The sequence below is a fragment of the Rhinopithecus roxellana genome, chromosome 20 (genome assembly GCF_007565055.1).
Source record: "Rhinopithecus roxellana isolate Shanxi Qingling chromosome 20, ASM756505v1, whole genome shotgun sequence".
NCBI classification, from domain to species: domain Eukaryota; kingdom Metazoa; phylum Chordata; class Mammalia; order Primates; family Cercopithecidae; genus Rhinopithecus; species Rhinopithecus roxellana.
This window is the reverse complement of record NC_044568.1, coordinates 82,074,428-82,100,702: the sequence shown is the minus strand read 5'-3', so window position 1 is coordinate 82,100,702 and position 26,275 is coordinate 82,074,428. Positions and strand designations below refer to the sequence as shown.

At 42.4% G+C, this 26,275-nt stretch overlaps 1 protein-coding gene across 1 annotated transcript in view; it reads left to right on the top strand.

Moving 5' to 3' along the window:
- The first annotated feature begins 1,331 nt into the window (after nt 1-1,331).
- The window catches only part of LOC104664873 (poly(A)-specific ribonuclease PARN), a 153,080-nt gene continuing 128,136 nt past the window's right edge, over nt 1,332-26,275 (top strand). The window contains exons 1-5 of the mRNA XM_010366552.1: nt 1,332-1,394; nt 2,904-2,946; nt 3,273-3,348; nt 5,372-5,482; nt 6,745-6,814. Of these exons, the coding sequence (XP_010364854.1) occupies nt 1,372-1,394; nt 2,904-2,946; nt 3,273-3,348; nt 5,372-5,482; nt 6,745-6,814 (323 nt within the window). The 5' untranslated portion in view covers nt 1,332-1,371. The remainder of the gene's footprint in view (nt 1,395-2,903; nt 2,947-3,272; nt 3,349-5,371; nt 5,483-6,744; nt 6,815-26,275) is intronic.

Sequence of the window (26,275 nt, the reverse complement as noted above, 5' to 3'; positions counted from 1 at the left end):
GTTTTGTTTTTTTCCATCTACCTTTAGAAGAAGTGATGAGAATAAATTAGAAAGCCTAATAAATTAGAAGGCTGGGTGTGGTGGTGCCTACCTGCAGTGCCTGCTACTTGAGAGGCTGTTACAGGAGAATTGCTTGAGTCCGGGAGTTCAAGGCTAGTCTGGGCAACATAGTGAGACCCTGACTCAATGAAAAGGTAGAACTTTTACATGCACTGGTATCAAAATTTGCTTTTAAAAGGACACTAAAGAATCCACATTTTGGAGTTGCCTTTTAGGGGCGAGTGTTTTCTTATGAACCATCTTGATACTTGAGCATGACCTTTCAGAAGACGCTGGTCTAGAACTGTGCTATATGTTGGCCCTGGAGGTAGCTGTAATTCTCCTTGTTCCTTGCTTGTAAAGCTTTCTAGTGGTATTGAGAGATTACAAACATCATTATTACATTTTTTTGACTTTGCATTCAAACTGCCTGTTCATACTTTGCCCATTAATTTAACTATAGCCATTGAAGCTTTTCAATGGTAAATATATCAAGCTAGCTAAATACAGTCTGTATTTACAGGCTTGAAAAAGCTAATTGGAAACAGCAGATTCCTATGAGGCATGAATAACATTGAAGAGAAGTGTAGTTTACAAAGGGTCAGGAGTATGACTACTCAGTCTAGCATGGCAATTATGTATGTAAATGAGTTAATTCAAAATTAGAGGACTCTCATTTCAGCTCTAGACTTCCTGATCAAAATAAACTTGAGAAATGAATTGTCTAATCTAGGCACTTGCTATTAGTGCCTCTTGAGCAATTTTCTGGAGTTGAAACAGTAATCATATGTGTATTGAAAGGCCTGTGTTTCCAAGGCCATTTTTACTAACATTTCAAAGGTGATCTCAGGAAAGGTCTAAGCTGGTTTATAGTATACCCATTTCCTGTATAAACCATTTAATTTTAATGACTCTGCTTGTCTCACTGTTAAGATAAATTTGTGTGGTAGATCACAGCCTGTTAGCTATTACTGGAAGTTTTCTGGATTTATTATAGGCCTCTCAAATATGTAGTTTTTAACATTTTTTTGGACCCCCCCCCTTCCCAATTTCAACTATTAAATGCTTAAATTTGTTGTTTTGGTTATGCAGAAGTTAGTTATCAGGTTATATGGTTCCCAATGAGTGAGGAAATTGGGAAGATTTTTTTTTTTTTTAGTACTTGTTGACTAGAAATGGGTTTTGTAGTTTAGCTTAAGGGCTCCAACAGCTTGTTTGAGAAGACAGCTATGGAACTTGAGCTGTTTACATGTTTTTTAATACTGCGAGTGTATTAGGAAAATTGTAACAAGTCCTTCTCTTGTTCTTTAGGACTTAAGTGAGTTTAAAGAGATGACAACATGTGTTTTCCCCAGGTAAGCTTTCTTTGAGGATTTGTCTTTCATTTAAAAGAGTCAGCTGGGCACGGTGGCTCACATCTATAATCCCATCACTTTGGGAGACTGAGGTGGGAGGATCACTTGAGCCTAGGAGTTCAGAACCAGCCTGGGCAACATAGTGAAACCATATCTCTACAAAAAATAAAAAATTAGCTGGGTGTGGTGGGATACATGTGGTCCAGCTACTCAGGAGGCTGAGGTGGGTAAATTGCTTGAAACCAGGAGGTCCAGGCTGCAGTGAGCCATAATAGTGCCACTATCCTCCAGCCTGGGTGACAGAGTGAGATCCTGTCTCAAAAAAAAAAGAAAAAAAAAGTCATTGTAACATACATACACAATACAAATAGGTATATAGTAATTTGTTAAAACCATTAGATCATGTTCATATAAGCCTGGAACTTACTTAATAGCTGCAATGTTGTGATGGTTTGTTTTTATAATTTATTATTGGTTTTGTTATCGAAAAATCACAGTTTGAACTGAGAGTGAAAGTAGACAGAGACTCCTTTTTTCTTATCCCTCATCTTGCTTTCTGAAGAACTGGTGAAGCCTCCTTGAGATGGCTCTTGTCTGTCTTGCATGTAGGATGTACCTTGTAACTATTGAAGTGTCCAATTGAGAATGTTCAAGAGTCAGTCAAGTATTGTCTGTCTGGCTAGAGATCTTTTTTTTTTCATCCACTTCAAGTTGGTGCCTTTTCCTGTTGGTGTTTTCCACAGTTATTATTGCACCCTTGTTCTGATAGGTCACATGTCACATATCTCTCAGACATCACAGGTCAGCCATGTGGAGCCTACAGAACAAGTGTTTGTGTTTTGGGACCTGTTGAAGAGGGATAGGCGTGGTGTTCGAGCAGTTTCTCCTTCAGCTGGGCTTATTTCTGTCTTGTTACCCACTCTGTTCACATTTATATGAAAAAAAATAGAGAAATAGAGTTTCTGTGTGGGTTTCTCCCCACCCTCCCCTTTTGGTATTTCTGATCTCTGAAATAGAATAATAAGAAATAAAAACAACAGCATGAAAGTACTGATTGCAGATTTTGGCCCTCCAGAAGAATTTATAGTTTACAAACCTGAGGAGTAGGAGTAGATGGTAGCAGTTTGGGAATGGTAGACCGGCACCAGTATTTGAACCCCGTAAAACCATATGGGAGTATTTGACTCACCCTTGAGTTCACCGGGCTCTCTCAGGATCCAGGTGAATCTAGAACTTGTACTCCAAGTGTGGACTCTCCTGCAGTCACTCAATGAAGTCGCTGATGATGGGACTGAGTACCCACTCCAATGTAGCAGGGATGCTGGTGCTAGGTTCAAAATGACTGATGTGTTTAATTCCTTTGTGTTTAAGTATTTTATGTATTAAATATTTAATATTTTAAGTATGTATTTTATGTATTAAGTATTTTTAAGTAGCTTACATGTTTGAGTAAAAGACATTTTAAACATTGATATACATTTTGTTTACCTTGTTAAAAATTCTTTTTAGACTCTTGGATACTAAATTGATGGCCAGCACACAACCTTTTAAGGTATTATTCATTTGCTACTTTATAAAGTGACTGCATATTACTGAGTGAAATAAATGCCAGAACAATATTGCCTTCTGGCAGAAGGTTTGGAGGTATTTAATGCATCTGTAAAGATCTTCATTCATTTGGTTATACTTTGTATATTATAAAAATTAAACTAGCTGCTTCTCTTTCACATTGAAAAAAACAAAGACTTCTGTGTTTCTTTAAAGAACACGAGGCAGTACTAGATACTGCCTTTTTTTTGGTGGGGGGGTCAGTGAATCTCTTTAATATATTGTACTGAGATGATGAAATCTCATAATTCTTTGCTTCCTGGTTTGCAGGATATCATTAACAACACATCCCTTGCGGAATTAGAAAAACGTTTAAAAGAGACACCTTTCAACCCTCCTAAAGTTGGTAAGAATATTAAACAAACCTGAAACCCTCCAAACTCTTGGTAATAATTATTGATGTATATTGTGGAAGAAAAGCAGAATGGCTCTGGAAACCATATTGTTCATTTATAGATTTTGGCTGAATTCACTTGGTCATGTCTTGTGTAGAATTATTGTTTCTTGGATAAAGATGGTCTTTTAATTCTACATCTATTTTATGTTAATGTAGTTGAATAGCCATTCATTGAGAATTTTAACAATTAAAGCTTCAAGGCTTTTATTTCCTAATGTATTGAATTCTCCTAAAACTTGATGTGCCCTTCTATTCTTTCATACATTATTTAAGCAGAGACAGAGAGCTAGGATTAATCACCAGGGGTAGAGTAAAAAATGTATTTTGCATCTCAGAAAAGCCCAACAACTGGATTTACAGATGAGATTAAGGCAAGTCCCCACCCTGCCTCCTTTTCAGCTGGTTTAGAGAGTGGAAACAGCAGCACTGAGGAAAACCACAAGTAGGGAGATGAGATGGTGGTGTTTTGCCACCTCTAGCCACCACCAAGGTGTGTGGAGAGCCTTCCAGGTGCTGCTTCCTTCGTCCCTGTTAACCTGATCGTGCTGCTGATACGGTGATTAGCAAGCCGTTAAACTAATGGTTTAGAAATTGATAATGCAAGGTATTAAAGCAGCCAAAATTACAGTTATCTGCCTCTTTCTGGGTAATAGTCCAAGAAAGGAATTAAGAAAAGTGGTGGTGGGGCCATTGGGGGAGAAAACCTAGACCTTTTGTATAACAATATAATGGAAATAATTGATTTTGGAAAGAATGTGTCTCCGTTGATGATAGAGCGGAAGATATTACTTAGGTGGCTACCATGTGAAAAGGCTTTTTTTAAAGGCATCAAGTCTAATATTTGATACGGAGTTAAAGAATTCTTACTTAAAGAGCATTGTATTGACATAAAAACAGTTACAGTCTTTTCATTGTTAATTTTCATTTATGCTTTTGATTTCCTTCCTTTATTTATAAATAACCTTCCTTTTATTTCCAGAATGGTTCTAGGATACAATTATTTATGAGTTAAAGTTTTATCTTATTTTTCCATATGAAATAGTGGCATCTGGTAGAGAATTCAGTCTAAAGCAGGTCATTCCTCTTAGAGTTTATCTGGTCACATCTGTATTTATCAATGTCACAAAAGAACCATATTATATATAAAGTGGTCTTTGCTGTAAAGTGGCTCCATGATCCAAGGCCAGCATTATAGCAAGTTCAATCTATTTTTTGAAGTTGGTTATGCTGTCACCTTTTGATCTCTAAGCTTAGGAACATGGTAGAGGATAGTAGTGAGTTGGAGCTGTCAATATTGAATTGCAGTCTTCTGGTTTTTGGGGGAAGGGATACCTCAGGTATTGATAGATAACAGTTTTTGAGCACTTACTGTATACCAAGCACTAGGTAAGAGTTTAACTTATACTATCTTATCTGATCCTAACAATAACCTTTTGAAGAAAGTTTGATTATCATCTCCATTTTACAAAACTGGAAGCTTAGAGACGAAGTGACTTGCCTAACATCATACAGCAAATAAGTGGCGGAGCAGAGGTTCGAACTCAGTGTGACTCCAGAGCCCATGCTCTTAATCTTTACTCTGAATCCTCTGTTGTGTCCTGATGTGACCATCTTGTGTAAGGGAAGAATATCCTTTTCATGGCCTTAGAAAGCAAGCAAAAGAGGAGTAATTGTCTTAGAGCAAGTTATGGATGATCATAAATAGCACCCACCAGTGTGTGATGAGAAAGCCCACAGCTGAGTCCTTCGTAATGTAACCGAGGCGTTTCTGTATCCTAGATCAAAGTCCTCCTTTTCAGTGACTCTGTTATCCTGTATTTTAAGGTCTCATATGGAGAGAATTAAGAAACAGATAGTTTTTTTTCTGCCTATTTAGGATATTTCTCTAGCATATACTAATGAAATTTGGATTGGTAGGGCAGTGTGCTTACTAGTCTTTGTTTTGAGGAAAACTTTTTCCTTTTTTTCTTAGAAAGTGCCGAAGGTTTTCCAAGTTATGACACAGCCTCTGAACAACTCCATGAGGCAGGCTACGATGCCTACATCACAGGGCTGTGCTTCATCTCCATGGCCAATTACCTAGGTACGCATTGCATGTGTTTCAGTCAAACACACTGTGATCTAGGGTGGATCTTACCTGTCTCCTGGCTCAGGCTGCTGTAATAAATTACCGTAGACTGTGGGGCTTAAACAACAGGCATTTATTTCTCATGTTCTGGAGGCTGGGAAGTCCAAGACCCAGTTGCCAGCAGACCTAGTGTCTGGTGAGACCCCACTTCCTGGTTTGCAGATGGCTGCCTTCTTGTGTCCTTACATGGTGGAGAGTTGAGAGAGCAGAAGCTGTACCAACTCTTCTTTAAGAGTCAGGGTCTCACTCTGTCACCCAGGCTGGAAGTACAGTGATACAATTGTAGCTTACGGCAACCCTGAACTCCTGGGCTCAAGAGATCCTCCCAGCTTAGCCTCCCAAGTAGCCGGGATTATAGGTGTGTATCACCATGCCTGGCTAACTTTTTAATTTTTTTATAGAGACAGGGACTTGCTATGTTAACCAGGCTGGTCTAGAATTTCTGGGCTCAATTGATCCTCCTACCTCAGCCTCCCAAAGTGCTAGAATTACAGGCTTGAGCCACCGCATCCGGCCTCCTGACCCTTCTTATAAGGGCACTAATTCCCTCATGACCTAATCACTTCCCAAAGATCTCACTTCCAAACACCATCATATTGGGGATTAGGCTTCAACATATGAATTTTAGGGGGACACAAACATTGAACCTATAGCATTACCATTTCCTTGGGATCCACTTACCCAGTTAGAAGAGGGAGGGTTTTGAGGTAGGAGTGGGAGGAGATGAGGAGAGGGGGAAATCTGCAAGAAAAACCACTGACACTTCCTGTGGTATGGTACTTGGTCCATAAGAACACCTTTCACAGGCCAGGTGCGGCGGCTCATGCCTGTAATCCCAGCACTTTGGGAAGTCGAGGTGGGGGGATCACCTGAGGTTAGGAGCTTGAGACCAGCGTGACCAATGTGGAGAAACCCTGTCTCCACTAAAAATACAAAATTAGCTGGGCGTGGTGGCGCATGTCTGTAATCCTTGGTACTCAGGAGGCTGAGGCAGGAGAATCACTTGAACCCAGGAGGCGGAAGTTGCAGTGAGCCAAGATCACGCCATTGCACTCCAGCCTGGACAACAAGAGTGAAACTCCAACTCAAAAAAAAAAAAGAGAATACCTCTCACCTTTGTTGAACCATGCTGTTAATTTAAATCTGTTTTGGTCTGAACTTTCAGGCGTTGTCTATGTGACTATGAATAATAATGCCTCTCTTCTTTTCTTCATTAGGTTCTTTTCTCAGCCCTCCAAAAATTCATGTGTCTGCCAGATCAAAACTCATTGAACCTTTTTTTAACAAGTAAGTAATCAGAGAGTTCCAGTTCCCAAGTTCTGTCACTGTCGAACAGCCTCATATTTTGGGATGTCAGTTTGGAGTTATTGGGAGCTATAGCACATTTTTAGATAAAATATTTTTCATCTCGAGTGACTCAGATGTTTTTTGAAAGTAGAAATTGACCTTTTGGGGAACAAATGTATTAAAAATATAGGCTTGGCCGGGCGCGGTGGCTCAAGCCTGTAATCCCAGCACTTTGGGAGGCCGAGACGGGTGGATCACGAGGTCAGGAGATCGAGACCATCCTGGCTAACATGCTGAAACCCCGTCTCTACTAAAAAATACAAAAAACTAGCCGGGCGAGGTGGCGGGCGCCTGTAGTCCCAGCTGCTTGGGAGGCTGAGGCAGGAGAATGGCGTAAACCCAGGAGGCGGAGCTTGCAGTGAGCTGAGACCCGGCCACTGCACTCCAGCCTGGGCGGCAGAGCGAGACTCTGTCTCAAAAAAAAAAAAAAAAAAAAAAAAAAAAAAATATATAGGCTTAAAAAAAAAGAGAGAACATTGCTAGATGTACTGCATCTCTTCCAAGGAAAAGAACTGGTAGTTCTGGCATTTAAATTTCCTATGAGGGACTGGGTGCGGTGGCTCACGCCTGTAATCCCAGCACTTTGGGAGGTTGAGGTGGGCAGATCACTTGAGATCAGGAGTTTGAGGCCAACCTGGCAGTATGGTGAAACCTCGTCTCTATTAAAAATACAAAAATTAGCCAGGCGTGGTGGCGGGTGCCTGTAATCCCGGCTACTTGGGAGGCTGAGGTGGGAGAATTGCTTCAACCCAGGAGGCAGAGGTTGCAGTGAGTTGAGTTTGCGCCACTGCACTCCAGCCTGGGCAACAGAGCAAACCTCTGTCTCAAAAAAAAAAAAAAATTTCCTATGAAGTAGATGTTTATGTATGATTCCACCCAACCCCTAACAAATTTGACAGGTGAGATTAGTATTTATGCTTGCATTATTATCTGATTAAATAATATTGTGTCTAAGAAGGTGTTGGTTCTATAAATGGTTTTTAAGAAATCCATGAAGTTTTGGCCTGGGCGCTGTGGCTCATGCCTGTAATCCCAGCAGTTTGGGAGGCCAAGGTGGGCAGATCACTTGAGGCCAGGAATTCGAGACCAGCCTGGCCAATGTGGTGAAACCCCATCTCTACTGAAAATACAAAAACTAGCTGGGTATGGTGGCAGGCACCTGTAATCACAGCTACTTGGGAGGCTGAGGCAGGACAATAGATTGAACCCAGGAGGCAGAAGTTGCAGTGAACCATGATTGCACCACTGCACTCCTGCCTTGTGTGACAGTAAGACCCCATCTCAAAAAGAAAAAAAAACAAAAAGGAATCCATGAAGTTTTGATTGCGATTACATCCTGAGCCCTCATCTGAATGGACCTAATGAAGTAAAGGCTTGCTCTTGTATCCTCATTGTTGTAAGCAGTTAGAGTGATTTAGGGAGAGGTCCGAAGTTCAGACCATATTTAAACAATCTCAAGGTTGTTACTTCAAAGTGTGTTTTGTGCTTGCTTAGCAAAGCTGAGATTGAAGTTAAGGATGTGATCCTTGAGCAGACTACAGTTTGGTTCTGTGCCAGAACCCTAAAGCATCATCTTTCCCTGAGCTCTAAGGCAGGGTTGGTTCTAGAGGTTCTGCGCAAGCCAGACACAGAACAAGGCAGCCCATGAATATCACTAACACCAAAAGAAATCACTATTTCATTGTTGTGTTGGTTACATCATTTCCTTACATTCTGTGCAGTTGTTAACAGTCATATCATTGCTTTACTGGGTGAGAATACTGTACTGTCTCCTTCACATGTCTGTATAAATGCTTGTGCTTAGGTGGCGTGCTGCAGACACCCATGTCGGTTCTAAACATCTGGATTCCTGAGGTGCTGAATTGTTGTCTGAGTGTAAATTTTATCATATTATGCCTTCTAATTTTTTTTAAAATCTTTTTTCTTGTTTTCTTTGAAAGTTCAGAGATAAATGTATATGTCTTTCATATACATTGAACTCAGTAACAGTATAGTGTATATTGGAAATTAAGGTGAATTTTTCTGTGTGGAAAATTAATTCTGCTAACCACAAGTCCTTGCTGTTTCTAGTTCCTTAAGAGTAAAACATGATGTTCTTAGCTCTTTTATTTTTGGAGGCAGTGTTTGTCTTTGAAAATGTAGCCTATGCCATAGATCATGGAACCCACAGGTGACGTTAAATACAGTTTTTTGGGGTTTTTTTTGTTTTTTTATTTTTGAGATGGAGTCTCTGTCACCCCAGGCTGGAGTGTGGAGTGCAGTGGCACAATCTCAGCTCAGTGCAATATGTGCCCCCTGGGTTCGGGCAATCCTGCCGCAGCCTCTGGAGTAGCTGGAACTACAGGCATGTACCACCACGCCTGGCTAATTTTTATATTTTTAGTAGAGATGGGGTTTCACCATTCTGAATAGGGTGCTCTCGAACTCCCTGCCTCAGGTTATCTGTCTGCCTCAGCCTCCCAAAGTGCTGGGATTACAGGTGTGAACCACTGTGGCCAGCTAAATATAGGTCTGATTATGATTGTTCCTTACATTTTTATGTACTTGATGTTAAAGTCATTGTTCTGCAGCATTTTTCAACTGAGAGATGTTGACTCATTTGTAGTATTATTATTATTATTATTATTTTGAGGCAGGGTCTTGCTCTTTTGCCCAGGCTGGAGCGCAGTGGCATGATCTCAGCTCACTGCAGCCTCCACCTCCTGAGCTCAAGTGATCCTTCCACCTCAGTCTCCTGAGTAGTCATTTGTAAATATTTACACAGTGTAAATATTAAAATAGTGATCCTGCTTCTCCGCTAAGGTCAGCTCCTTACAAAATCAGATGTTGGATACAAACTGGGTTAGATGTGGGCTGCATCTAGTTTATCAGTCATGTGTGTGACCAACATGCAGAGCAATCAAAACAAACTTTGATTTAAAAACTTAGCTGGCTGGGTATGGTGGCTCACGCCTGTAATCCCAGCACTTTGGGAGACCAAGGCGGGCAGATCACTTGAGGTCAGGAGTTCGAGACTAGCCTGGCCAGCATGGTGAAACCCAGTCTGTACTAAAAGTACAAAAATTAGCCTGTATTCCCAGCTACTTGCGAGGCTGAGGCAGGAGAATCGCTTGAAACCAGGAGGCAGAAGCTGCAGTGAGCCAAGATCACACCACTACACTCCAGCCTGGACAACAGAGTGAGACTCCCTCTCAAAAAAAAGGAAAAAAAAAGCTAGCTGAGACTTTCTGTATTTCTTGATCAATCTAATATTGCTAATACTGTGCAGGACTATTACCGAAAAGAACTAGACAGTAAATACATAGCTTTTTTTTAAATTGGGAAATCTGTCCATTCAGAATTTTTTTGCCAAAACCTAGATGCATACCAAGAATAGTTGAATAGGAGGTGGGATTCAGGAATCCTTCTGTGATTTTTTGGTCTATTTTTTTCCAATCTGTAAAGGAAGAATATTTTGTTCATCACTGAGGGAAAATATTCCTGCAAGATTTGAAATAAAATTAGAACTGTTTTTATTACTTTTTTTTTTTTTTTGTGAGACAGAGTCTCACTCTGTCACCCAGGCTGTAGTGCAGTGGTGTGATCTCATCTCACTGCAACCTGCACATCCTAGATTCAGGTGATTCTTCTGCCTCAGCCTCCCGAGTAGCTGGAACTACAGGCTTGCACCACCACACCCTGCTAATTTTTGTATTTTTAGTAGAGACAGGGTTTCACCATGTTGGCCAAGCTGGTCTCAAACTCCTGACCTCAGGTGACCCACCTGTGTCGGCCTCCCAAAGTGCTGGGATTACAGGCGTGAGCCACCATGCTTGGCCTGTTTTTATTATTATTTATTGGAATAACTTGGGTAAGTATAGGCATTCATTCTTAACCCACTTAGAAAGCAGATTTTATGGCCAGATGCGTTGGCCCATGTCTGTAATTCCAGCACTTTGGGAGGCCGAGGTGGGCGGATCACCTGAGGTCAGGAGTTCGAGACCAGCCTGGCCAACATGGCGAAACCCTATCTCTACTAAAAATTCAAAAATTAGCTGGGCATGGTGACGGTGTCTGTATTCCCAGCTACTGGGGAGGCTGAGGCAGGAGAATTACTTGAACCCAGGAGGCAGAGGTTGCAGTGAGCCAAGACCGTGCCACTGCATTCCAGCCTGGGCAACAAGAGTGAGACTCCATCTCAAAAATAAATACATAAGTAAGTAAGTAAGTAAAGTGAGTTTTCTGGACTGGGTGCAGTGACTCATGCCTGTAATCCCACCACTTTGGGAAGGTGAGAAAGGAGGGTTGCTTGAGCCCAGGAGTTTGAGAGCAGCCTGGACAATGTGACAAAACCCCATCTCTACAAAAAATACAAAAATTAGCTGGGTGTCGGGGGGCACACACATGTAGTCCCAGCTACTCGGGAGGCCGAGGCAGGAGGATCACTTGAGTCTGGGAACAGGAGACCAAAAAGAAAAAAGGAAAAATAATTGCTTCTTTTGATAACTCTTTCTGTGTTAATATTGACCTTATTTTTACATACTTGCAGGTGATTTAGGATATTCAACCTTGCTTTTTGTCATTTTTCACTGTTACCCTTGTAGGAAAACATTCAGTAGTTGCCCCCAACATTATCTCAAGCTGATGATTTTGGAAAAATATGCAAGATTTTCTGAAGATTAATTTATTTTGACACCACACTTTTCTAAATGTAACCTTTACCAAACATGCATACTCATAACATAAATTTGGGTGGACATTAAACTGCCCACATATACAAATCATATTTTATTTTGCTCTCACCAGACTTAACATTTAAAAAGTAAACCTCGAGGGGAAATAAACTTCACTTATTTCTGCATTATTCTAAATTAACATTTACTAGCATCAGTTATGCCATTTTGGGAAGCTTTATCAAGTCTACTCTTGAGGAAATCCTGAGACCACTGTTGCTTAATCAGTATGCAAAGACTGAGTGTGATATGAGGTGTTTTTTTAAGCCATGCTGGTCTAGAAGAATGTCCAATGAGGGTTTTGTGTGGTGCCATTTTGTCTTTTTCATGACCTGGGCACCTCCCACAGTCCTCTTTGCTTTTTTGGAATCAGGAGGAAAGTCATGAGAGAATTGAGCCTTGGAAATGAGGATTACGCCACTGCTAATGACAGCCTGTGTGGAATACACTCTTTGTTTATATTGGAGGGTCTCTCGTCAGGAAATGATTTACCTCCTTTTATAACCTTGGTCAGTTTTAATCAATGCATTGAAAACCAGATTTAATGTTAAGATCCTTTGGTCAAATCCAGATCTAAAATCTAAGAGCTGAAAATGCTCTCTGCTTTTGCTTTTTATTGTACAACAGAAAGCACAAAACCAGACATTTGCCTTATGTTTTGTTAACTGTCTTTGGTATTGTCAAGACACCGTGACCCTTTTATGAAGGTTTTTGGGAAGGTTGTTTTCTATTTACCTCAGTTCTTAGAAAGAGGAAGAATGAGTGGGTCTCTTTTTTGGCTATTTTCAGTAAGCATTGGAATGTGTTAAGATGAACTAGATGCCTGCAGTTTACTCTACAGGACTGCTGCCTTGTTTTGAATCTGAACAGGGTTCCGCTGGAAATCTAGGCCTTCCTGGAATGACACTGCTTTATGGTCTTTCTGAGCTACCGATGAGACAAGGAATGATATGCTCTTGGAAAAATGTTTTCTCCTGTGTAAAATGGGGATAAAACAATTCATCTTCTGTATTGGTCCATTTTCATGCTGCTAATAAAGACATACCTGAGACAGGGCAATTTACAAAATCAGTAGGTTTATTGGACTTATAGTTTCACATGGTTGGGGAGACCTCACAGTCATGGCAGAAGGTGAAAGCCACGTCTCAGAAGGCAGCAGACAAAAGAAGAGAGCTTGTACAGGGAAACTCCCATTTTTAAAACCATCAGATCTTGTGAGATTCATTCACTATCACGAGAACAGTGCAGGAAAGACCTGCCCCATAATTCTGTCACCTCCCGTTGCGTTCCTCCCACAACATGTGGGAATTGTGGGAGTTAAAATTCAGGATGAGATTTGGGTGGGGACACAGCCAAACCATATAATTCCACCCTCGGCCCCTCTCAAATCTCATGTCCTCACAATTCAAAACCAATCATGCCTTCCCAACAGTCCTCCAAAGTCTTTTTTCAGCATTAACTTAAAAGTCCACAGTCCAAACTCTCATTTGAGTCAAGGCAAGTCTCCCTTCCACCTATGAGCCTGTAAAATCACAAGCAAGTTAGTTACTTCCTAGATATAATGGGGGTAGAGGCCAGGGATAAATACAGCCATTCCAAATGGGAGTAATTGGGTACAGGCCCTTATTACCTCTGTGATCTTGGGCAAGTTACACAAGTCTGAAATCCAGCAGGGCAGTCAAATCTTAAAGCTCCAAAATGTTTGACTCTATGTCTCACGTTCAGATTACGCTGATGCAGGAGGCAAGTTCCCATGGTCTTGGGCAGCTCTGTTCCTGTGGCTTTACAGGGGTACAACCTCACTTCCAGCTCCTTTCATGTGCTGGTGTTGAGTGTCTGTGGCTTTTCCACACGCATGGTGCAAGCTGTTGGTGGATCTACCATTCTGGGGTCTGAAGGGCAGTGGCCCTCTTATTACAGCTCCGCTAGGTGGTGCCCCAGTAGGGACTCTGTGTGGGGGCTCCGACCCCACATTTCCCTTCCACACTGCCCTAGCAGAAGTTCTCCATGAGGGCCCGCACCTGCAGTGGACTTCTTCCTGGGCATGCACGCATTTCCATACATCTGAAATCTAGGTTGAGGTCCCCAAACCTCAATTCTTGACTTCTGTGCACCTGCAGGCTCAGTGCTGCATGGAAGCTGCCAAGGCCTGGGGCTTCCACCCTCTGAAGCAACATCCTGAGCTGTACCTTGGCCACTTTTAGTCATGGCTGGAGCAACTGGGAGGCAGGGCACCAAGCCCCTAGACTGCACACAGCAGAGGGCCCCTGGACCTGGCCCATGAAACCATTTTTTCCTCCTAAACTTCCCGGCCTGTGATGGGAGGGCCTGCCTTGAAGACCTCTGACGTGTCCGGGAGACATTTTCCCCATTGTCTTTGGCTGCTCGTTCCTTATGCAAATTTCTGTGGCCAGCTTAATTTCTCCTCAGAAAATGGGATTTTCTTTTCTTTTCTTTTCTTTTTTGAGACGGAGTCTCGCTCTGTTGCCCAGGCTGGAGTGCAGTGGTGAAATCTCGGCTCACTGCAACCTCCACCTCCTGGGTTCAAATGATTCTCCTGCCTCAGCCTCCTCAGTAGCTGGGATTACAGGCATGTGCCACCATGCATGGCTAATTTTTGTATTTTTAGTAGAGATGGGATTTCACCATGTCAGTCAGGCTGGTCTCAAACTCCTGACTTCGTGATCTGCCCACCTTGGCTTCCCAAAGTGCTGGGACTACAGGCATGAGCCACCATGCCCAGCCACGATTTTCTTTTCTATCACGTTAGGTTGGAAATTTTCCAAATTTTTATGTTCTGCTTCCCTCATAAAACTGAATGCCTTTAACAGCACTCAAGTCACTTCTTGAATGCTTTGCTGCTTAGAAATTTCTAATGCCAGATACCCTAAATTATTTCTCTCATGCTCAAAGTTCTACAAATCTCTAGGGCAAGGGCAAAATACTGCCAGTTTCTGCTAAAACCTAACAAGAGTCACCTTTGCTCCAGTTCCCAGCAAGTTCCTCATCTCCATCTGAGACCACCTCAGCCTGGATTTCATTGTCCAGTCATTATCAGCATTTTGCTCAAAGCCATTCACCAAGTCTCTAGGGAGTTCCAAACTTTCCCACATTTTTCTTTCTTCTTGTGAGCCCTCCAAACTGTTCTGGCCTCTGCCTGTTACCCAGTTTCAAAGTCACTTCCATATTTTTTGGTAGCTTTTCAGCAGCACCCCTCCCAGTACCAGTTTACATTTTCATGCTGAGACTGGGCAATTTACAAAAGAAAGAGGTTTATTGGACTTACAGTTCCATGTGGCTGAGGAGGCCTCACAATCATGGTGGAAGGTAAAAAGCACATCTCACATGGCAGCAGACAAGAGAGCTTGTGCAGGGCACCTCCCGTTTTTAAAACCATCAGATCTCGGCCGGGCGCGGTGGCTCAAGCCTGTAATCCCAGCACTTTGGGAGGCTGAGACGGGCGGATCACAAGGTCAGGAGATCGAGACCATCTTGGCTAACACGGTGAAACCCTCTCTCTACTAAAAATACAAAAAAACAAACAAACAAAAAAAAAAACAAAAACTAGCCGGGCGAGGTGGCGGGCGCCTGTAGTCCCAGCTACTCCGGAGGCTGAGGCAGGAGAATGGCGTGAACCCGGGAGGCGGAGCTTGCAGTGAGCTGAGATCCGGCCACTGCACTCCAGCCCAGGAGACAAAGCAAGACTCCATCTCAGAAAAAAAAAAAAAAAAAAAAAAAAAAAAACCATCAGATCTCTTGAGACTCATTCACTATCAAAAGAACAGTACAGAAAAGACCCACCCCGTAATTCAATAACCTCTCATCACGTTCCTCCCACAACATGTGGGAATTGTGAGTTACAATTCAAGATAAGATTTGAATGGGGACACAGCCAAACCATATCCTCTTCCGTCGAGGTTATAAGGATTGTGTGAGAGGTGAAAGGACTTGGATAGTTCCTAGAACTTAGTAAGTGCTCAGCATATGTTCTTTTCCTTTTCTTGAAATATAAGGGATGCGGGGAGGATTGGGAAGATACTGGTCAAAGGACACAACATTTCAGTTAGCAGGAATAAATTCAAGAGATCTGTTATACAGCATGGTGACTGTAGTTACTAACAGTGTATTGTAAACTTGAAAATTACCAGAAGAGTGGGTTTTAAAGTGAGTATGTGAGGTAATGGATATGTTAGCCTAATTTAGCCATCTTAAAATGCATGTATATTTCAAAACATGTTGTACACATGAATATATACAATTTTTAGTTGTTAATTAAAAATAAATAAGTAAGGATGGGCATGGTGGTTCATGCCTGTAATCCTAGCACTTTGGGAGGCCAGGGGAGGTGGATCGCTTGAGGCCAGGAGTTGAGACCAGGCAGGGGAACATAGTGAGACTCCATCTCTTAAAAAAAATTAGCTGAGGATAGTGGCACATACCTGTATTCCCAGCTACTCAGGAGGCTGAGGCAAGAGGATTGCTTGAGCCCAGGAGGTTGAGGCTGCAGTGATCCGTGATTGCAGCACTGCATTCCAGCCTGGCGACAGAGCAAGACCCTGTCTCAAAAAAAAAAGAATAGAAAAAAAGAAATAAAAATATAAAAAATATAAGAAGACCTAACATGATAGGAGATTCAATAAAGGTAGAAGTGGTAGCAGAATGTGTTTTATGTTTTAGTTTAATGAAAAAGAAACTTCGTTAGCTTGTGAACATAAAATTGGAGTGCAGTAGCAACAATTGTGAAGTGTTTACTTTTGCTTGTACGTACCCTTTAGTGTGTGCTTATGAAAAATCAGATGATGATTGTGTCACATTGGTATGTAATAAAAGCAAGATGGCTTTGATTTGGAGCATTTTTTAAAGTTTTGTTTTTCAAGTGAATATAACGCAGCAGTGTATGGAGGGTTGAATAGGTATACATAACAGCTGTATGTACAGAGGGGAGAGGAAGGAACCTATGGTGCCTGAAATAAAAGCACACCAGTGGTTTCCCTTTTTCTCCATAGAAAGCAATTGCATGCTGGTAGCAAATTGGGTTTTTCTTGTAATATGCACGTGCTTGACATTTAACATCAGAGAGATTTTAAACTGAAGAATTAAAGATTTCTTCCCAGTGTCAACTTATTTTGGGTGACAAAAAAAAAAAAAGAAAGAAAAGATTTCTTCCCAGCCCTCACCAGTAATGGACAGAGCAAGGCTTTATTTGCTACTTGCTAGCACAACTGCCATTCGTGCCCAGCAGCACGGCGTGCAGGGTCGCAGTGGGTTCTTAAGGGACTCCATGTGTCCAGCTGTCTCCCTGGAGGGTGCTACCTGATCACCTGCAAGGAAGCCCTTGCTTAACCTTCTGCTGTCCAGCCTGTCCCTCCCTCATACAGAGGAGCTGTGTATTAAATTGAGTCTTACAGTAATTCCACCTCCCTCCTCCATGGGACTTCCAGCTTCCCAACATAAACATGAGTTTTAACATAGCTTTAATGTTGGTAAGCGCATAGCTGTCAGTGTCACAACACTCCACAGGATTCGTTTCCATTTGAATTTAAATATTTAAAGCCCGGGCGCGGTGGCTCAAGCCTGTAATCCCAGCACTTCGGGAGGCCGAGACGGGTGGATCGCGAGGTCAGGAGATCGAGACCAACCTAGCTAACACGGCGAAACCCCGTCTCTACCAAAAAATACAAAAAACTAGCCGGGCAAGTTGGCGGGCGCCTGTAGTCCCAGCTACTTGGGAGGCTGAGGCAGGAGAATGGCGTAAACCCGGGAGGCGGAGCTTGCAGTGAGCTGAGATCCGGCCACTTCACTCCAGCCTGGGCGACAGAGCGAGACTCCATCTCAAAAAAAAATAAATAAAAATAAAAATAAAAATAAATAAATAAATATTTAAAAAGCCACTTGATTGATTTCTCCCGAAGAATTGCTTCACTTCAGGATCTCATGGAGCGTACGTAGTATAGTACAGTTGAATCCCAGCTCTGCTCCTTATTACCTGTGTGATCTTGGGCAAGTTACTCACCTTCTCTTTACCTCAGCTTCCTCGTCTGTAAATTGAGAATGTTAGAACCTGTTTGATAGGGTTGTTGTGAGGATGAAATAAGAGTGTGTGTGTAAAATGTACAGTGCCTGGTATATGATAGACCTCAGTTAACTTGTCATTGCTGTCACTGCTGTGGTGACATAGTTTGAGATGCTTCTCTGACTAGATGTGGGGAACAGAAGGAGTGCTGTTTTATTTTCATAGAAGATGCTGTATGATGCACTGTGTACATCCAGTAAACAGGACTTTGTTTTGAATTATTGAGGCTTGACCAGAAAGCAGAGGAGACCCCCCCAAAAAAAACCTACATGTAACTAAATAATAAGCAGGGAGAAGATTGAATACGTTATTGTTTTTTGTTTCTCCCCTTTGAATCATATGGTTAGTTCTTACTCTTAGTTCTGTATTGTGTTTTCAGTTTTAGACTTGGTTTTTTTTTTTTTTGAGTTGGAGTCTTGCTCTGTTGCCCAGGCTGGAGTGCAGTGGTGCAATCTTGGCTCACTGCAATCTCTGCCTCTGCCTCCTGATAGCTGGGATTACAGGTGCTCACCACCACTTCTAGCTAATTTTTGTATTTTTGGTAGAGATGGGCTTTCACCAAGTTGACTAGGCTGGTCTTGAACTCCTGACCTCAAGTGAACTGCCCACCTTGGCCTCCCAAAGTGTTGGAATTACAGGCGTGAGCCACCGCGCCTGGCCCTGTTTTAGACTTTTATTGGGAAAAGGAAGTAAAGAAATATATCTTCTAAGTGAACTATTAGACGCTGTTTCTTTGCTTTTTTAAATTTTAACTTTAATTCTTCTCTTTTTCTTTCACTTGAGACAGAGTCTTGCTCTGTCACCCAAGCTGGAGTGCAGAGGCGCCATCATGGCTCACTGCACCCTCAACCTTCTGGGTATAAGTGATCCTCCTGCCTCAGCCTCCCATGTAGCTACCAAAGGCGCATGCCACCATGCCTGGCTAATTTTTTTTTTTTGGTAGAGATGGGGGCCTCACTATGTTGCCCTTGCTGGTCTTGACCTCCGGGGCTCAAGTGATCGTCCCACCTCAGCCTCCCAAAGTGCTAGGATTACAGGCATGAGCCACGCTGCCCAGCCTCTTCCCTTTTTCTTTTTTCTTTGCTTTTTTTTTTTTGAGACAGTCTCACTTTGTTGCCCAAGCTGGAGTGCAGTGGCACGATCTTGGCTCGCTGCGGCCTCCAACTCCCAGGTCCAAGGCCTCAGCCTCTCAGGTAGCTGGGACTACAAGTATGCACCACCATGCTTGGCTGATTTTTGTACTTTTAGTAGAGACAGGGTTTCACCGTGTTGGACAGGCTGGTCTCGAACTCTTGACCTCATGATCTGCCCACCTCTGTCTCCCAAAGTGGTGGGATTACAGGCGTGAGCCACAGTGCCCGGCCCTCTTTCCTTTTTCTTTACTTTTTTTTTTCTGAGACAGAGTGTCGCTCTGCCACCCAAGCTAGAGTGCAGGGATGTGATATGCCTCCCGGATTCAAGCAATTCTCCTGCTCCAGCCTCCCAAGTAGCTGGGATTACAGGCACGTGCCACCACACCCCTCTGATTTTTGTATTTTCAGTAGAGATGGGATTCCACCATGTTGGCCATGCTGTTCTTGAACTCCTAACCTCGTGATCCGCTCGCCTCGGCCTCTCAAAGTGCTGGGATTACAGGTGTGAGCCATCACACCTGGCCTCCTCTTTCCTATTTCAAAACCACTTTATTGAGATATAAATTCACATACCGTATAGTTTACTTATTTAAAGTATATAGTTCAGTGGTTTTTGGGATATTACATTATTAATTTTTTTAATTTGGTAAAATATACAACAACTTTTGCCATTTAACCATTTAAAATGTACAGTTTGATGGCATTAATCACATTCACAATATTGTTCAACCATAGCCACTGTTTCCAGAACTTTTTCATCACTCCAAACAGAAACTCTGTAACCAGCAAGCCAGTAACACCCTATCTTCCCCCTCTCCTCAGCTCCTGGTTACCTCTAATCTGCTATGAATTTGTCCTTTTGTGAGTTGTTTCTTTTTGAGCAACTCATTGCTTCACTGACATTTTAATTTATTAAAACAATGATATTTTGCATCACCTGGAGCACTTTTCTTTTGTAATTGTATTCCTGCCTTATGTTTAGATCACACCTTGGGCACATAAACTTTAAGATACATAGATGTGTATCTGTGCAACATCTCAGCTAGGGTGGCTTATACGTAAGGCAGCAGGAGTATAAGGGAAAGAGCTGAGGCTTCAGGGTGGGTCATTTGGGTTGATGCCACCGGGCAGGAGATTTGTCTTGCCAAAGCTAGGTTTCTCCGTCTGTCAACTGGAGATCATAATCTCCACCTGGTTGGGCAGCAGCACTGATAAGGCTGCTTAGTGTTGGGTGTGGCACGTAGTAGGTGTGCAGAGAGGGTGGTTGTTACTGTGACTTACACTGCAGTGAACTTGAAGAAAATAATGGAAATCTTGTTCTCATTTCATTTCTTTTTTTTAATTCTTATTTTTAAAAATATATATATATATTTTTTGAGACAGAGTCTCCCTCTATCCCCCAGGCTGGAGTGCAGTGGCATGATCTTGGCTCACTGCAACCTCCACCTCCGAGGCTCTAGCAATTCTCATTTCTCAACCTCCCGAGTAGCTGGGATTACAGGCTTATGCCACCACATCCGGCAAATTTTTGTATTTTTAGTAGAGACGGGGTTTAACCATGTTGGCCAGACTGGTCTCGATCTCTTGGCCTCAAGTGATCTGCCCACCTCAGCCTCTCAAAGTGTTGGGTTTACAGATGTGAGCCACTACTCCCAGCATTTTTTTTTTTTAATTTTTTTTTTTGAGATGGAGTCTTGCTCTGTTGCCAGGCTGGAGTGCAGTGGTGCGATCTCGGCTCACTGCAACCTCCGCCTCCCAGGTTCAAGCGATTCCCCTGTCTCAGCCTCCCAAGTAGCTGGGACTACAGGCGCGTGCCACTATGCCCTGCTAATTTTTTGTATTTTTAGTAGAGACAGGTTTCACCATGTTGGCCAGGATGGTCTCGATCTCCACCCACCTCAGCCTCCCAAAGTGCTGGGATTACAGGCATGAGCCAGCACTCCCGGCCAGCACCCGGCATTTTTTAAAATTTTTTTTTTTGAGACAGAGTCTGGCTCTGTCACCCAGGCTGGAGTGCGGTGGAGCAAACATGGCTTACTGCATCCTGGGCCCAAGGGATCCTCCTGCCCCACCCTCCAAGTAGCAGGGAGTACAGGTGCATGGTACCACATCCAGTTATTTTTTTTTTTTTAAGTTTTTCGTAGAGATGAGGTCTCGCCATGTTGACTGGTCTTGAACTTCTGGACCCAAGAGATTCTCCCATCTCGGCCTCCCATGGTGCTGGGTAGTTTTTCATTTTATGAAAGGGCGATGGTGGACAGCAGGCGGTGTGTTCCAAGCTGAGGACCCTTCGGTGACAGTCTCTCTGTGTTGATAGAGGCAAAGTGGCCCACATACATGATGCCAATAAAAACTTTTTAATAATGGCAATTTAGATATCTTACTAAGAAAACACTGTATAACTGTCTTTGCATCTTAATTTTAAAGGTCTTGCTGCAAAGTTGGGTTGTAAGTGAGAAGAAAATACCTGCCCTGTGTGTTATTTGCACTAATTTGTGTTGAGCCTTCTGACGCTGGTGAGGCTGATTTGTGAGGCAGTAGGGTCGAGAACACAGCCTCCTCCATTTGTCTGCCTGTGCCGGGCACATCCCTTCTCATCCCTTTCCCAGAAGCCCCTGGTGATGCCAGAACCGAGGTCAGGGAAGGCAGGAAGGAGGCCACTTATAGCATTGGTGATCATAGGCCCCTTTCTTATTGGTTGGCTTTCCCAAGAACTTGGTAGTACTTATTCTTTAATTTTGTATTAATATGCTTACATAAAGGAGTAATAAATCTTTTAAAATATGATATCCTCTGCCCCGTAGCTTTTACCAAAAATGGGTCTGGATCCTGGACTAGGGAGCACAGTGTATCATAAACTGGCTGCATGTGGACAGTTGTGTGATTGTTGATACTACTCTTTAATCATAAAGAGCCCAAGAAATATGGCTTTTAAAAAAATGGAGTCCCCATTTTCAGCCTCTTCTGGATTGTATAAATTTTAGAGTCAGGTGCCATGGAGAAGTAAAATTACAGCACTGCAGATGCTTCGAGCAGCCTCCCAGAATCCAGAAGACTTGAAGCCAGTTTTTCCCTAGTTCACAAAATATATTTTCCCCAATACACAAGATGCATTTTTTCTTCCTCCCATACTTTAACCAAACCCATTTATTTTGCCTCAACGTCTTGTTTATTTTGTTTTTGGCTCCCCAAGTTACCATGATAAAAAGAATCTCCATAATTGGCTTGGTTTGATTACCCTCAAAGTTTAATACACTCACTGATTTTCACAAAGGCAAAAGACAGGGCATATTAAATTACTGTGAAGCCTTGAGTCTGGTTTTTTAAGACTGAAAACAAGTGCTACTTCAGGGAAGGGACTGCTTGCCTCAAGTTGATACTGCCTTATCTAATTTCTGCCTTGTAATCTTGATTGCCACTTCTGTGGCAGCATTAAAAGGCTGCTTTTTAAAGAAATCTTACAGGCCACCCACCCAGCAACCTGTACTTGGTATGCTAGCCCTGCAGCACTACAGGGGCAGTCCATGTGCTGAGCTGTTCTTGTGCTTGCTCTGGTTACTTTAAAGTACATTTCTCTCTGGCTTAATAACTTGTTTATTATTATAATTGAAAAAGTAACTTGTTGAGGTAAAAGGAAATCAGTCAACCTTTGGATGTATATTTAAGCAGCTTGCCTCCTCTGTAATAGGGTATTGGATTAGTGTTCAAGTGTACTACAAGCTTGATGGCTTACAATACCAAGTGTTTTAGGTTAATACATCTCTAATGGTTCTGGAGGCCAGAAGTTTCAAATCAAGTTATCAGCATTGCCGAGCTCCCTCCAGAGGCTCTGGGGAAGAATCCGTCCCTTGCCTCCTCTGACTTCCAGTGGCTGCTGGCATTCCTTGGCATCCCTCTGCTTAGGGCCACATCACACCAGTCTCTGTCCCCATGGTCACATTGCCTCCTCCTCCTCCTCTGTGTGTGTGTGTCCTGTCTCTGCCTCTCTCTTATGAAGACATGTGTGATGGCAGTGAGGCCCCACTTGTACAATCCCAGATAATCTCATCTCAGGGTCTTTAATATAATAACATCTACTAAGACTCCTTTTCCAACTAAGGCAGCACTCAGAGGTTCCAGGGAGTAGAAAGTGTACATATCTTTTTGGAGGCCACCATTCAGCCCACTGTAGGCATGTTAGTAGTAAAGTCAGCAGTCTTAGCTATTTCCAGTTTTGCATTGGTCCTGGCTAGGAGCAAGTGGGCAATAGTTATTTCCAAGACTATTTAGCACTTAATCTGCAGTGTTCAAGGATTAGCAGTATACTCTAAGAAATTTGGGCTACCTATCAAATAGCTTATCCTTTGAACACCTTCCACTATGCACAGTATGTCACCTGCATTGACTATTTTTTCTAAAGGCAGTCCTCACAGGTAGGGAAAAATATGCCCATTTTAAAGCCGAGACATCTGCCTAGGGCCCCGGGAGTGGCAGAGTCAGGGATCATCAAGCTTGTGTTCCACTCAGAAGGGATTCTTCCTCCATAGCACACAGTCTCTATAAGGGACAATGCTATAGTTGGTTGCATATCTTTTTAAGAGACAATGTTAGTCTCTTTGAAAGATTTTCTTTTCTCTCAATGTTTGGCCAGAGCACAGTCTCTAAAAGATGTTGACTTAGACCATTGGATTGTGTGGGGCTTGTTTCCTCTGACACTTTACAGTATGTTGTTTTATAGGCCCTGCAGGCATTGCCTTTGTATAATGCTTAATTTAATGTTTTTAGTTGATGTAATTTGATATGCTTCATTTGATGGAGACAGTTGAAATGAGCTGCTGGTTTAGTTTTTTTCTTCCTTTTCTTTTGCCTTTGTTTTAGTGTTGTATGTATCTAAGAAAGGACGCGAGTTGGCTTCAGGACAAATGTTGAGTAACGCTCTGTTTGTCAAAACAGCAAGCAGCTAGATTGAAAACTGTATTCCCCCCACCTGAGTGAAATTAAAATAACTGATGCCACAGTCACTCCCATCTAGCCGGTGGTTACCCTTATTTTACACAAGAGCTTTAGTGAGCAAAATAAATGAGCTTATTTTGTGAGAGGTGTCTGCATGCTTCCTACCCTGGATGATAAAATTAGTTTTTTATAGCACATAAATATGTATAATGATGAGCCTTGCATACGGGTTCTTATGAAGTGCTTTTACTTCTGTGCCCTGAAGGAAATACCAAGACCATTTGCAAGTACAGTAGCGCTGCCAGTCGGTAAAGGTTTCAATTTCTCTTTAGAAGGCTTGTGACTTGGGGTGAGCCGCAAATTAATTCTGTGCTCAAATTGTGTTGAGATGAGATTGTATTCAGCATTTCTGTATCCCAGTCTAGTGGTAGGAGAGGGGTACAATTTTATTTGGAAATCTCTTTTTTGAGAAATCGGAAGTGTAGTCTTGGTGGAAGCAGAAAGCAGATGGACACAAATGCAAATTTTCCCTCAGGGAGTGAAAATACTGAGTTCTTAGGAGGAAGGATAAAGAGTTTGGGGGCTTGAGGTTTTTCCTTTTGCTAGGAAGAGAGACCAGAATAAACTGTGTTCTTCTTTATTAAGACATGTCATGACGTTAGAAGTCTGTCTAGATCATCCAGTCCTGTGTATGCATCATTATGCAAACTAAGCCCCTGTGTCCATACACCTCTGAGGCCTCTCCTCACCCTGAGATGCTGATTCACTCATTTTCCTGACGGTGATCACGGTGTGTGGGACCAGGTATGCCTGGCAAGCCCTATGCCCAGGTAGCAGCTTGCTTTGCACTGCAGTCGTGGGAAGGTTGTCCTTTTGATATCCGGCCACATGGCTCTCTTCACTGCCTGTTGTTCCTGTTGCCTTGAAAATTCGCTGTACCCAAAGCTCTTCCTCAGACAGCAACCTCATTTTTTGTACCAGGCTCTGTGCCATCACACAAAGCCATAATTTCATCAGCCCTTCGAGTATTATAAAAAAATGTTTCTGGAATGTTGTATCCCAAGCACTTGCTTCTCTTATATACACAAGGGCTTTGACTAGTGTTTTAGGATGAAAACCCTTGACCCTAGCTGCTGCCGCTGGGACTGTAGGCTTACCATTTCATAGGGAGGCTGTGGAGACAGCTCAGGTTAAAAGGCATGTGGGAGAGAGGGCCTGTGTGTATAGGGCAGGTAGTGGGAAGCTTAGGGTCTGCCCCCGTGGTGGCCCAGGGCAAGTAGCTGAACTTGGAAAAATCTGCCTTCCATTCTCAGTACAGGAGGACCCATAACTTCCAGACAGGAGAGGAGCAACTGAGGCTGAACAGGCCGTGATAAATGTGATTTTAGTTAGGAATTTTTGTACTTAATTTTTTTTTTCTTTTTAAAACACAAAAATCCCACTGATAATTCCTCAGCCCAGAAGAAAAAAAGCTGTCCTCTTAGTTTCCTGCTAGTTTGTGTTTTGTGTCTATTTCATTTACTAATTGAGATCAATGTTCTTCATTTGCGGATTGAGATTATACTAGTTATATAATTGTATAACTTAAAAAAAAAGCCAGATGCAGTGGTGTGCACCTGTCTTTCCAGCCATTTATGAGGCTGAGGTGGGAGGATCACTTGAGACCAAGAGTTTGAGTCTAGCTTGGGCAACATAGACCCTGTCTCAATTTAGAAGATACGTATTTAACCTGCATGTCCTGCACATGTATCCTATAACTTAAAATATTTTTAAAAGAATTATACACACACACACACACACACACACACGACAAGGAATTTTCAAACACATTAAAACTCGTGGTCAGCGTCATGTAGACAGCCTTCAGTGGCCTACCAGCCAGATCTGTCGTGATTTACTCACAACCTTCCTTCATGGTTGGAGCTCTTGTCAGTACATGCATGCCTTGCGCTGCACTGGCTCCAACACTGGGTGTGACCATTTTTTGCGAACTGCTTCTTAAAGTGGTCACCTGTCTGATTCATGCTCCTCCTCTGCCATCAGTTTTAGGACTGGAAAACCTGCTGTCTCAGGGGCAAAACTAAGTATTTCCTTTCCTTTGTGAAGCAAATCTGTGATTTTATAGATTTGGTGATATAGAATTTGAAGGAACTATAATGATCTTTTCAGTTCCTGGAGGTTTGAGTCTCCATCCAAAGTATTCCTGAATCACCTTTAGGACTGCTTGCGTGCATTTTTTGAATATCATACTTTGTTTTCTTGAGCATAGCTGCATAAAATAGGTTAATAGCAGCATTGTTTTGCAACCCATTTATATTCACCGGACTACTAGGGAATGACTTAGATAAGCCACAGTCCAAGGCAAGCCACTGTGTCATCATAGAATAACCTTTGATCTTCGTGTGCTTGTACTGACATAATCTGTGTCTGAAGCTTTGTGGTAAGGGTGGAGGATTTTGATAATGTTAGAGGTGTCTGATTCTTTTTTATCGTGTGTGTTACTCCCTCAAGTGTTTGCTAATCTTTAGTTCTGCATTGGTGGCTAAAGCTT